Raw genomic sequence first — 11,860 nt, forward strand, 5'->3', positions numbered from 1 at the left:
CGACCATAAAACTTGTTGTATTAGGGCCAACCGGGGAAATTTCTACACGGGCAGTAATAATAACGCTCTAAAATAATAAAAAAAGTTATTTGGAAAATTCAATTTTTCGGTTTCAATATTTGGTTATTCAAATGACCGTATCAAGTTTAACAATTCAACTAAATAATAATTATATTGGTAAAATATTCGATAAAACAAAACTAAAACAACAAAAACTTCAGTTTATTGAAGCACGTTTGTTTAACCAACCTTGTTTTTAAATCAACAGAACAATTTTGCGATATGAATAAAAAAAGTTTCAGGGTTTGCAAAAGTTTTTTTTTAAGTTTTAAAGCTATTTTAATCTGCACTGAAAAATAGAAACGAGTTATCTTCGCTTTATGATAAGATTCATTCTTCAGTCAATATACCAATGTTGGTCGAACTTTTATCGCAAGTGTATGCGACATATGTTTCACTTGAGCGGAACACAACTGAAGAGTATATTTAAACTTTTATTGCGGCCTAAAAAACTAGAAAAAAATTATAATCAGAGCGAAAACTCGGCAAACCCGATTTCTCCAGTCAATTACTATTTTTTTTGGGTTGATTTAAAAGTATTCAAAAGGTATGAACTGTTTCAAATTAAAAGAGAGAATTTTCAAAAAGAATTATAATTCTGAATTTTCACTGGGATTTTTTATAAACCCCTTCTAAGTCATATAATAATTCTTTATGAAAATTTCCTGTTCTAAAGTTAAAATTATAATTCTTTGAATTTATAAACAAATACAAAGTTTAAACCACTTTTAACTATAATGTTCTGCTTCTCGGCGGAATCATTTATTATTATCGTAAGAATTATATTTCGCCGAAAAAAAGAAATTTATCAGTTAAAAAATTCCAAAAAACATTAATTTTAATAATAAAAATTGATAAATTTAATAATAATTGTTACTATAATTTGTCAGTTTTAATTCGTCTCCGGTCGATTATAATTTTTTTCAGGTCAATTTAGAAGTATTTAAAAGATATGAATGGTTTTAAATTAGAAGAGAGAATTTTCAAAAAGAATTATGATTCTGAATTTTTACTGGGATTTTTTATAAATCCCTTCTTCTAAATAAGAATAAAATTTATTTTCAAAATTTCTATACCATGTCGAAGATTTTCTGCTCCAAGTCAAATAATAATTCTTTATGAAAATTTCCTTTTTCAAAGTCAAAATTCTTAACTTGTATAAATTATAATTCTTTAACGTAATAAACAAATACAAAGTTTAAACCACTTTTAACTATAATGTTCTGCTTCTCGGCGGAATCATTTATTATTATCGTAAGAATTATATTTCGCCGAAAAAAAGAAACTTATCAGTTAAAAAATTCCAAAAAACATTAATTTTAATAATAAAAATTGATAAATTTAATAATAATTGTTACTATAATTTGTCAGTTTTAATTCGTCTCCGGTCGATTATATTTTTTTCCGGTCAATTTTAAAGTATTCAAAAGGTATAAATGGTTACAAATTGGAGGAGAGAGTTTTCTAAAATAATAATAATTCTGAATTTGAACCGGTAGTTTTATAGATCCCTCGTTCTAAATCAGAATTAAAATTACTTTCAAAAATTCCCATACCATGTCGATGATTCTCTGCTCCAAGTCAAATAATAATTATTTGTGAAAATTTCCTGTTCCAAAGTAAAAATAAGAATTCATTAGGGTTACAAACAAATACACATTTTAAGCTTCTTTTACGCAGAATGTTCTGCTTCTCGGCGGAATCACTTATTCTTACCATAATAATTATATTTCTTCGATAAAAAGAATCTTATAAGTTTAAAAAGCAATAGAAACATTAATTTTAATAATAATAATAATTGATAAATTCAATAATAATTGTTACTATAAGTTGTCAGTTTTAATTTGTCTCCGTTCGATTATAAATTTTTTGCGGTCAATTTAAAAGTATTCGAACGAGAGAATTTTCTAAAATAATTATAATTCTGAATTTGAACAAGGGTTTTTTACAGTTCCCATGTTCTAAATCAGAATTAAAATTATTTTTAAAAATTCGCATACTTTAAGGTTATAAACAAATATACCGTTTAAACTTCTTTTAACTATAATTTCTGCTTCTCGGCGGAATCACTTATTCTTATCGTAAGAATTAAATCTCGCCGAGAAAAAGAACCTTGTATGTTAAAAAAAAAATAATAATTTTTATAATGAAAATTGATAAATTCTATAATACTTATTGCTATAAGTTATCAGTTTCAATTTTTCTCCTGTTGATTATAAATTTTTCCCGGTCAATTTAAAAGTATTCAAAAGATATGAATGTTTTCAAATGGGAAGAGACAATTTTCTAAAATAATTATAATTCTGAATTTGAACTGGGATTTTTTTTATAGTTCCCGTTTTCTAAATCAGAATTAAAATTATTTTTAAAAAATCCTATAACATGCCGAAGATTATCTGCTCAAAGTCAAATAACAATTCTTTACGAAAATTTTCTGTTTCAATTTCAAAATTATAATTCTTTGAAGGTATAAATAAATACACAGTTGAAACTTCTTTTAAATACAATGTTCTGATTCTCGGCGGAATCACTTATTCGAATCGTAAGAATGATATTTCTTGGAGAAAAAGAACCGTATAAATTAACAAAGGCAAAAAAAAAGTAATTTTAATTGTAAAAACTGAGAGATGCAATAAAAATCATTACTATAAGTTGTGAGTTTTAATTTGTTTCTGGTCGATTATTAGTTTTTTTCTGGTCAAATTAAAACTATTCAAAAGATATGAATGGTTTCAAATTGGAAGAGAGAGTGTTTTAAAAGAATTATAATTCTGAATTTCAGCAGGGATTTTTTATTGTTCTTTTCTTCCAAACGAGAATTAAAATCACTTTTTAAAATTGAAAGAGAGAATTTTCTAAAATTTCTACTACTTTCCAAAACTCCCAAACCATGTCAAAGATTTTCCGCTCAGGGTTAAACAACAATTCTTAACTGAAATTTCCTGTTCTAAAGTCAAAATTATAATTTGTTAAGGGAATAAAAAATACACAGTTTAAGTTTCTTGTACCTATAATGTTCTGCTTCTCGGCGGAATCACTTATTCTTATCCTCAAAATTATATTTCTTCGAGAAAATTGTATTTCGATCGATTATAAATTTTTTCCGGTCAATTTAAAAGTCTTAACAATATATAAATGGTTTCAAATTGAAAAAGAGAATTTTCGAAAAGAATTATAAGTCTGAATTTGAACAGGGATTTTTTATAGTTTTCATCTTCTAAATCAGAATTAAAATAACTTTTCAAAATTTCCATACCATGTTGAAGATTTTCTGCTCCAAGTTCAATAACAATTCTTTACAAAAATTTCCTATCCCAAAGACGAAAATAAAATTCTTTAAAGGTATAAACGATACATATTGGAAGCTAAGTTGTCAAATGATAATTTGTTTTTCTTTGACAAATTCCCTACTCCAAGTGAAAATGATCATTTTTCAAAAATTCCCTGTTCCTACTCGCAATATATTTTTAATTTAGATTATACGCACCCAACTCTCAAAAGTGGTCCACCTTCACCTTTGAAACTGAGTCTACTAAAAGTTCGTCTCTGAAAACTACTAAGCACTCCCAATTTGTCCTTATTAGTAGAAATCTTTGCTATTTCATCCGGCGAATCCTCACTTAACTTTATAGCAACCGCCGTTGCTGGAACTGCAGAATTCACCAAAAGTTCACTCCATGGCGATGCTGATTTTTCATTTGCCACACTGTCTTCTAATTTCTTATTAATACTGGACGAAGACCTTTTTTGCGAAATAGGCATCTCCATCAACTTCTATTTCGAATCCAGTCCTACTCATTTAATTTCTCAAAAAATTCGCTGATTAGCTTCTTTCATCCAAGCTCTCATCCCTTTTTTTGTTTGTGCAAAGTTTGCTGCACTGGTGATGTTTCCAATTTTAAAATCATAAGTGGCTTTCTATTTCACTATATATAATTAATAAATATTTACTCTTTTAGTTTATTTTTTATTGTATTTCTTCACTACTTATGAGTATAAATATTTGCTTTGGTATTATTGACAACTTAGGAACATGAGACAAGAGGTACTTCGGTAATACAAGTTAATCTTTCTTCACAACCTTAGTGGATCATCCTTTCAAATTTAAGCGAACTCAAAAAACAATTTCGTCAGTTTTCTTGGGCGTTATTTTAGCTTAGCTTGGAAAATTTCTCTAGCCTTGAGGAGTTGATTAGCTAATCCGTTATAACATGTCTTTATCGACTCAATATTTTTGCAATTTTTATCATTCAGTCATTACCATTATCTAATAATAGGCTCTGGAAGATGATTGATATCCAGATTTCTCTTTGTGCAAACTAGTTTCTTTTCCACTGAGTTGAAATTTCACAAGAAGGCTTCTGTGTTCTTGACCTCGTGGTTGCCTTTCGTGTTCCTGAGATACGAATACTCGATCGCCTTTTCCGGGTCGATTATTCCTCGATGCAATGTGTACTCCATGTTGAACACAATATTGACCGAATGTCACGAAATCACACGCTTTGAACAAAGAAGATTTAAACTCTTGTCAATTTCCGAAGGATCAACTTTAAAAAAATTAATTTTATTATTTGTTATCATTATGGCAAACTATGGTCTTCACAGGGCCTAAAATGTTTCTTTCGGATAACACACCTTCTTGTCCACGTAAGTTCAGAAATATTAAGCTTCTTAAGCATTGAGGTACACTCTGATATTTTTAATTAAATCATGAAAAAATATGATGATACAAATTTGAGACAAATTTGATTTGCTGGACAAATAGGACTGTATTCATGAAATTAATTTTGAAAAATTAATTTTGTGTATTTTCTATAGTGTTTTCCATATTGTTGTAGTTTACTGATCATAGAGGAAAGCAAGAAGAATTTAGAGGCCTATATTTGAATTCACTACCTTAAATTTATACAGTAATCTTTTTTTCATAATTTAGAAACAAATATAAAGGTGCACTATATTGTTTTAAGAAGGTGTTTTTTAAGCAACCCTAATGTTGAACCTTCACTTACAAGAAAAAAAATTAATGTATTGATAACATGCTTCACAGGCCAAAATACTCTTAAAATAGGGGAGAACAAGGAATTTTTCCCGACAATAAGGGAATAAATTATTTTTAAGAAAACGAATGTTATTAATTAATAATATTAACTAAAAAAATTAGCTATATATTAAATATAACTTGAAACGCTTTAAATTCCTATTATTTCAAGTAAAAATATTGCTTTTTCGAAAAAAGATGAATTTTAACTAAAAAGTGAATTTTGTCACGAAAGTGTTAAACTTTTAGTCAAGTAGTTAAATTTTCAACAAAAAGAGTTGAATTCTCCAAGAAAAATATTAAAGATTTTCCTTAAAAAAAATGTTATAATTTAAATAAAAAAATAATTGATTTCGAACAAAAATACAAATCTTCATCAAAATAGTTAAATGCTTATCCAAAACAGACTAATTTTCATTACAAAAAAAATTTATATTTTTAACCAAAAATGTGTTGAAAAACAGAAGAATTTTCAACAAAATACATAAAATTTGTAATAAAATCGATCAATTTGCTATCAAAAATGGAAGAGTTAAATTAGCAATTAAAAAAATTAATTTTAAAACACGAAGTTAAATTTTTACGAAAAAGTGGAATTTTTAACAAGATATATAAATTTTCTACTAAATAGTTGAGTTTTCAACTGAAAATGGTCAACTTGGAACAAACAATAAAATAAATCAATTTACTTTTAAAAAAATTAATATTAAAACAAACAAAAAACAATTTTTTTGAGGTTTAAACTATGTATTTGAATTTTCAACAAAAAATATCAATTCTAAAAAGAATGAATACTTGATATGTTTCACATAAACAAGAATAATTTTCAACAGAAACGTTATAATTTCAAATGTTTCTTAAATTTTTCATCAAAAATACAGATTTTCTATAATAAAGTTATATTTTTAAATAAATATTAAAATAAAGAATATGTTCTACAAAATAGTTAAATTTTTTAACAAAAAATATGAAAAATTAAATTTTCAACCAAGCAAGATTTTGCAGTAAAGAAAGTTAAAAATGTTAACCATATTTATTTTATTTTATACCAAGAAAGATATTTCTGGAACACAATACATACATAAAATTATTTTTTTATTTCTTAATTTTTTTTAATTAAGAAAACTCTGGTTTTAAAGCCAAATTTTTTAAAGAAAATCGATCCTTTTAAAAAAAATATTTTATTATAATTCTAATATTACTTGTTATTTCTATTATTTTAATAATTATCAGGCCTGATATTATCCGAATTATTTTCAACGAAATAGTTTAATTTTCAGCTAAAAAAGACAAATTTCCTACAAACATGGAATAGTTCAATTTTCAGTTAAAAAAATTAATTTGTAACAAAACAAAAAACGATTTTTCAACTAAATAGTTCATTTTTTCAACCAAATTAATTTATCTTGAAACAAAAAACTACTTTTTAACAAAGTTGTTCAACTTTCAGTCAAGCAGTGGTATTTTCAACAATTAAATTAAATTTTCCACCGAGAAAGAATTTTTTTTGAGAAAGAAAACAAAATTTCAAATAAATTCTTGAAATTTCTACTATAAATACAAATTATCACTTAGTATTTGAACTTAAAACAAAAAAAGATTGATTAAAAAAAATAGGTAAGTTATATTTTCAGTTAAAAGAATTAATTTTCAACAAAAAAGATTAATATTCTACCAAAAAGATGATATTTCAAAAAAATACATAAATGATTAACCAAGGAGATGAATATTCAACTAACAAAGATATATTTACAACCAAAAGTAGAAAAGTTAAAGTTTCAGTTTAAAATAAATAAACTAAAAAAGAACAATTTTATACTAAAAATGGAATCATTAAATTTTCAGTTAAAAAAACACATTCTCAACCAAAAAAAAAACAAGATTTAAACAAAAATTTTAATTTTTTAACTAAATCAACTAATCTTGAAAGCAAAAAATTTATTTTCAACCAAGTTATTCAAATTTAAACCAAGTAATTGCAGTTTTAAGAATAAAGTTTAATTTTCAACCAAAGAAGATTTTTTTGACGAGAATAAAAAAAAATTCCAATAAAAACGATATTTCTTCAAAACACATCAACTTTTCACCAAGTAGTGTAATTTTTTCCACAAAAAATTAAGTTTCAACTAAAAATGTAATAGTTTATGTTTCAACATAAAAATTATGATTTTAAATCAAAAACCCTTGAATTCAACAAAAAACACATAGTTGAATTCTAAACGCAAAAATATTAATTTTCAACAAAAAGAATTAATTTACAATCAATTACTTGAATTTTCTTCCAAAATAGTTGAAATTTATACCTAAGGAGACGAATTTTCAACCAAATAAAAATGGTTGAATTTAAAAAAATAATAATAACATTTTCAACCTTAAAGGATGCATTCTCAACCAAAAATGTAATTTTATTATTGAGTTAGTAATTCAGTTCGCTTTTTAGTGAAAAAACGATAAAAAGACGTAAAGAGGGCAATAGGCGAAAGACTGTGAAGCCTGCTATAAATAAGTAGGAATTTTGATCATTTATCGACTTAAGAATAGTAGTTTAAATAAACCTTGTAGTTGATTTTTAATACTTTTAAAACATTGCGTTAGAAAACTATAAATTTTGTTTAAAAAAATAAATGTTTGCTTTCGGACTACGTAACATTTTAGGCCCTGGTCCTTCTGAGTATTCAAGAATACCATAGATTATAAATTTGGATACCTTCACACCAATAAAATTGAACCCATCACATGGAAATTCCAGAGCACTGCACTTTTTAATCACTCACACTTGATTATTTTAATAATCCAGAAAATTTAATACTGAATCTGATTGATGTCTTAAACATCGGGACAATTTTTTTAAAAATGTTTTTTGAAGTGTTTTGATTGTTGCTATGTTTGATGAATTTAGAACTCTTGGAAGAAGTGAAGGAAGAATGACTTTTTGAACGAACCGAAAAGTGCAGTTTTCAATCGATCTTAATTATTGCTATAATCCAGAAATGAAATTATAAAAAAAAAGGAAAATTGTGTTTTTCGATATTTTTGACGAGTTTTTATTTTTGCGATATTATTGATAAATATGAAACTATTGGGAAAAGTAAAGGAAGAATTAAGGAAAACTAAAGAATTCGAAAAATGCACTTTCTATTCATTCACACTTGGTTATTTTTATCATCCGGAAAATAAATATTAAATTTTGTGGATGTTTTAAAAACCGGTACAATTTTTTTAAATCTTTTTTTTTATGTTGCAATGTTTGCGACGAGGAGATTAATGTTTTTTTAATTTGAAAAAGTAGTAATAAACTATTTGAAGAAATTTAAAAGTGAACTTTATTACTATAATATAGAAATAAAATATTAAATCTGGTGAATATCTTCAAAATTTTGTTTAAATATTTTTTTAAAGAGTTTTGATGTTTGCGATATGTTTTACGAATTCGGAACTATTGGAAGAAGTAAAGGAAGAATCACTATTCAAAGAAATATTGAAAAGCGCACTTTTCTCTCCCCCTATTATTGTTATAAGCCAGAAATTAAATATTATATCTGGTGGATATTTTAAAAGCCGGCACAATTAATTTTTTTATATTGTTTTTAGAGTTTTAAATTTCGCGATGATGGATGAATTTGGAACTTTTTGAAGAAGTAAAGAAAGAATCAATATTTGAAAAAAAATTTAAAAGTACACTTTTTAATAGCTCTTGATTATTTCTATGATCCAGAAATTGAATATTAAATCTGATGAATGTTTTAAAAAACGATCCCATTTTTGGAAATTGTTTTTTTTTTTAGTTTTGATGTTCTTGGTGATAGATGAATTTCGAAGTTTTTGAAGAAAAATGGAAAAATCAATACGGGAAGAAAATAAAAAGTTTACATTTTAATCATTCTCTTGATTACTGCACTAATCCAGAAATAAAATATTAAATCTTGCGAATGTTTCAAATACTGGCACAATTGAAAAAATATTTTTTTTGATAGATTTTCGATTTTCGCAATATGCTTGATGAATTGGGAACTATTTAAATGAAGTAACGGAATAATTATTATTTGAAGAAATATTGAAAGTATAATATTTAATTATTCATACTTGGTTCTTTTTATCATCCAGAAAATAAATACTAAATCTAATGAATGTTTGAAAAACCGATCCAACCTTTTTTCTTGTTTTAAGATTAAGAGATTCTTGATGCTTTATGAATTTGGAAGAAGGGGAAGAAAAATCACTTCTTGATAAAATTCAAAAACACACTTTTGAAGAAATTAAAAAATTATCTTCTAAATCGCAATTGCTAATTGCTGTAATCCAGAAACTAAATATTAAATCTGGCTACTGTTTGAAAAACCAACACAATTTATTTTTTAATTCTTTTTGAAGAAATTTGATTTTCGCGACATGTATGCTAAATTTGGAATAATTTAAAGAATTACTATTTGAAAAAAGATTTAAAAGTGCACTTCATTACTATGGTCCAGAAATAAAATATTAAATCCTTTCGATGTTTTACAAACCGGCAAAATTAAAAGAAATGGTTTTTGAAGTTTAATTTTCATCATCCAGAACGTTAATATTAAATCTTAAGCATGTTTTAAAACCCGCCAAAAATGTGCTGTTCTTTTTTAAAGTTTCGATTTTTGCGGCGAGAAGATTTACGATCTTTTATGAATTGAGAAAAAGCGAATGAAGAGGCACTGTTTAAACAAATTGAAAAGTGTATTTTTGAATCTCTCTTGATTATTGCGTTATCCAAAAATTAAATATTAAATCTGGTACATTTTTTAAAAACCAGCAGAATTCGTTTGAAAATTTCTTTTACAGTTTTGATTTTCGCGATGATTGATGAATTTGGGACTTTTGGAAGAAGTAAAGGAAGAATTACTATTTAAAGAAAGATTGAAAATTAATTTTTAATCACTGATATTTGGTTATTTTTATAATCAAGAAAATAAACATTTAATCTGATGGGTGTTTTAAAAACCGAATCTTTTTTTTTTACTTTTTTGAAAATTTGATTTTTAAAAAGAGGATTTTTTCGATCTCTATTATTGCTCTAATTCAGAAATTTAAAGTTATATCTGGTGAATATTTTAAAAACGAGCACAATTTTTTTGAAAATGTTTTTTTGTAAAGTTTTGATTTTCGCGACATGTTTGATGAATTTGGAACTATTTGGAAGAATTACTATTTGAAAAAAGATTGAAAAGTGCACTTTATTACTTGGATCCAGAAATCAAATGTTAAATCCTGTGGATGTTTTAAAAACCGGTTCAATTTTTTTAAAAATCTTTTTTGACGAGTTTTGATTTTTGCAATATGTTTGGTAAATTTAGAACTATTCAAAAATTACTATTTTGAAAAAATATTGAAAAGTGCACTTTTTAGTGACTCACACAAGTGCACTTTTCACTATTTATTTTTTCTATAATCCGGAAATGCAATATTTAATCTGCTGAATATTTTGAAAACTGACACAATTTAAAAAAAAAAAGGAAGAATTGCTATTTGAAGAAAAATTGTTCTCTTTTTAAATTTTTTATTTTCACGAAGAGGAAATTCGCGATGTTTTATGAGTTTGAAAAAAAAGAGTGAGGAATTCAAGAAATTTGAAATTACACTTTTCATTCACTCTTGATTGTTTTCTATAACCCAGAAATTAAATATAAAATCTGGTAAATATTTTGAAAACCGGCACAACTTTTTTTAAAAATCTTTTTGGGGGAGTTTTGATTTTTGCGAAGAGATTTGAGATTTTTTATGAATTTATAACAAATAAAGGAATAATCACTATCTGAAGAAATTCTATTGCGCACTTTTGAATCACTCATTCTGGTATATTCCACTATAATCCAGAAATGAAATAATAATTCTAGTACAATTATACCAGCACAATTTTCTATAAATATTTTTTGCAGAGTTTCAATTTTTTCGAAAAGGGCATTCCCATTGTTTTATGAATTGGGAAGAATCACTATTTTAAAATTTCCATAAATGCACTTTTTAATCACTCACACTTGACTATTACTATATTCCAAAAAGAAAATATTAAATCTAGTACAATTGTACCAGCACACAATTTTTTTTTAAAGAATTTCGATCTTTGCGAAGAGGAAATTTGCGATGACTTATGAACTCGAAAAAAAACGAATCAATCACTATTTAAAGAATTTCATAATTGCACTTTTAAATCACTCACACATGATTATTACTATTAATCCAGAAACTAAATATTAAATTTCATGGACTACTTTATTTGTTTAAACCCGCACAATTTTGTTTTTTTAATATTTATTTTTTTCGCGAAGAGGAGAATCGCGAAGTTTTTTCGAATTTGAAAAAAGTGAAGAAATAGTGACTATTTGAAGAAATTGTAAAGTCTCCTCGTGTTCGGAACGAGTGTTCGGAACCTGTCAACGCGAGAGCTACTTCTGAGATTGCGGACGCCGGTATAAGCGAAAATAATCTACACACATTAGCGTACCCGAGCTCACGCACACCCACGTGGTACAAAAAGCCAGTCGTGCATTCTCACACACGCATGGAAAAGTACCCCCACCACGGCTCTCACACACTCTTATAAAATCATGCTATACGGCCGCGTTAGAGCACTTTGCGCCTAACATTCCCCTCACTGCGATAGAACAGTATTTCCAAGAAAACTTTCAGACGAATTCAATTTTTTTGCATATTAAGAATATTTGGTAGACTCGGAAAAAGGATTCTTCAAATTGAAGAATATTTTTTTTAATAATGGAAGAATATTCATTGGCT

General features: G+C 26.0%; 1 protein-coding gene across 2 annotated transcripts in view; it reads right to left on the minus strand.

Moving 5' to 3' along the window:
• Positions 1-10,991, minus strand: part of LOC117171805 (inward rectifier potassium channel 2-like) — a 184,735-nt gene extending 173,744 nt beyond the window's left edge. Inside the window, exons 1-3 of one of the 2 annotated variants that reach the window (XM_033359422.1) lie at positions 10,878-10,991; positions 7,806-8,001; positions 3,548-4,560 (exon numbers count right to left, since the gene is read on the minus strand). In XM_033359422.1, coding sequence (XP_033215313.1) covers positions 3,548-3,828 — 281 coding nt within the window. In that variant the 5' untranslated portion in view covers positions 3,829-4,560; positions 7,806-8,001; positions 10,878-10,991. Of the gene's footprint in view, positions 1-3,547; positions 4,603-7,805; positions 8,002-10,877 lie in introns of those variants that run through there. The other variant, XM_033359423.1, reaches the window with a different exon arrangement.
• Between the last annotated feature and the right edge of the window lie 869 nt (positions 10,992-11,860).

The sequence above is a fragment of the Belonocnema kinseyi genome, chromosome 4 (assembly GCF_010883055.1).
Source record: "Belonocnema kinseyi isolate 2016_QV_RU_SX_M_011 chromosome 4, B_treatae_v1, whole genome shotgun sequence".
In the NCBI taxonomy this organism is placed as follows: Eukaryota; Metazoa; Arthropoda; class Insecta; order Hymenoptera; family Cynipidae; genus Belonocnema; species Belonocnema kinseyi.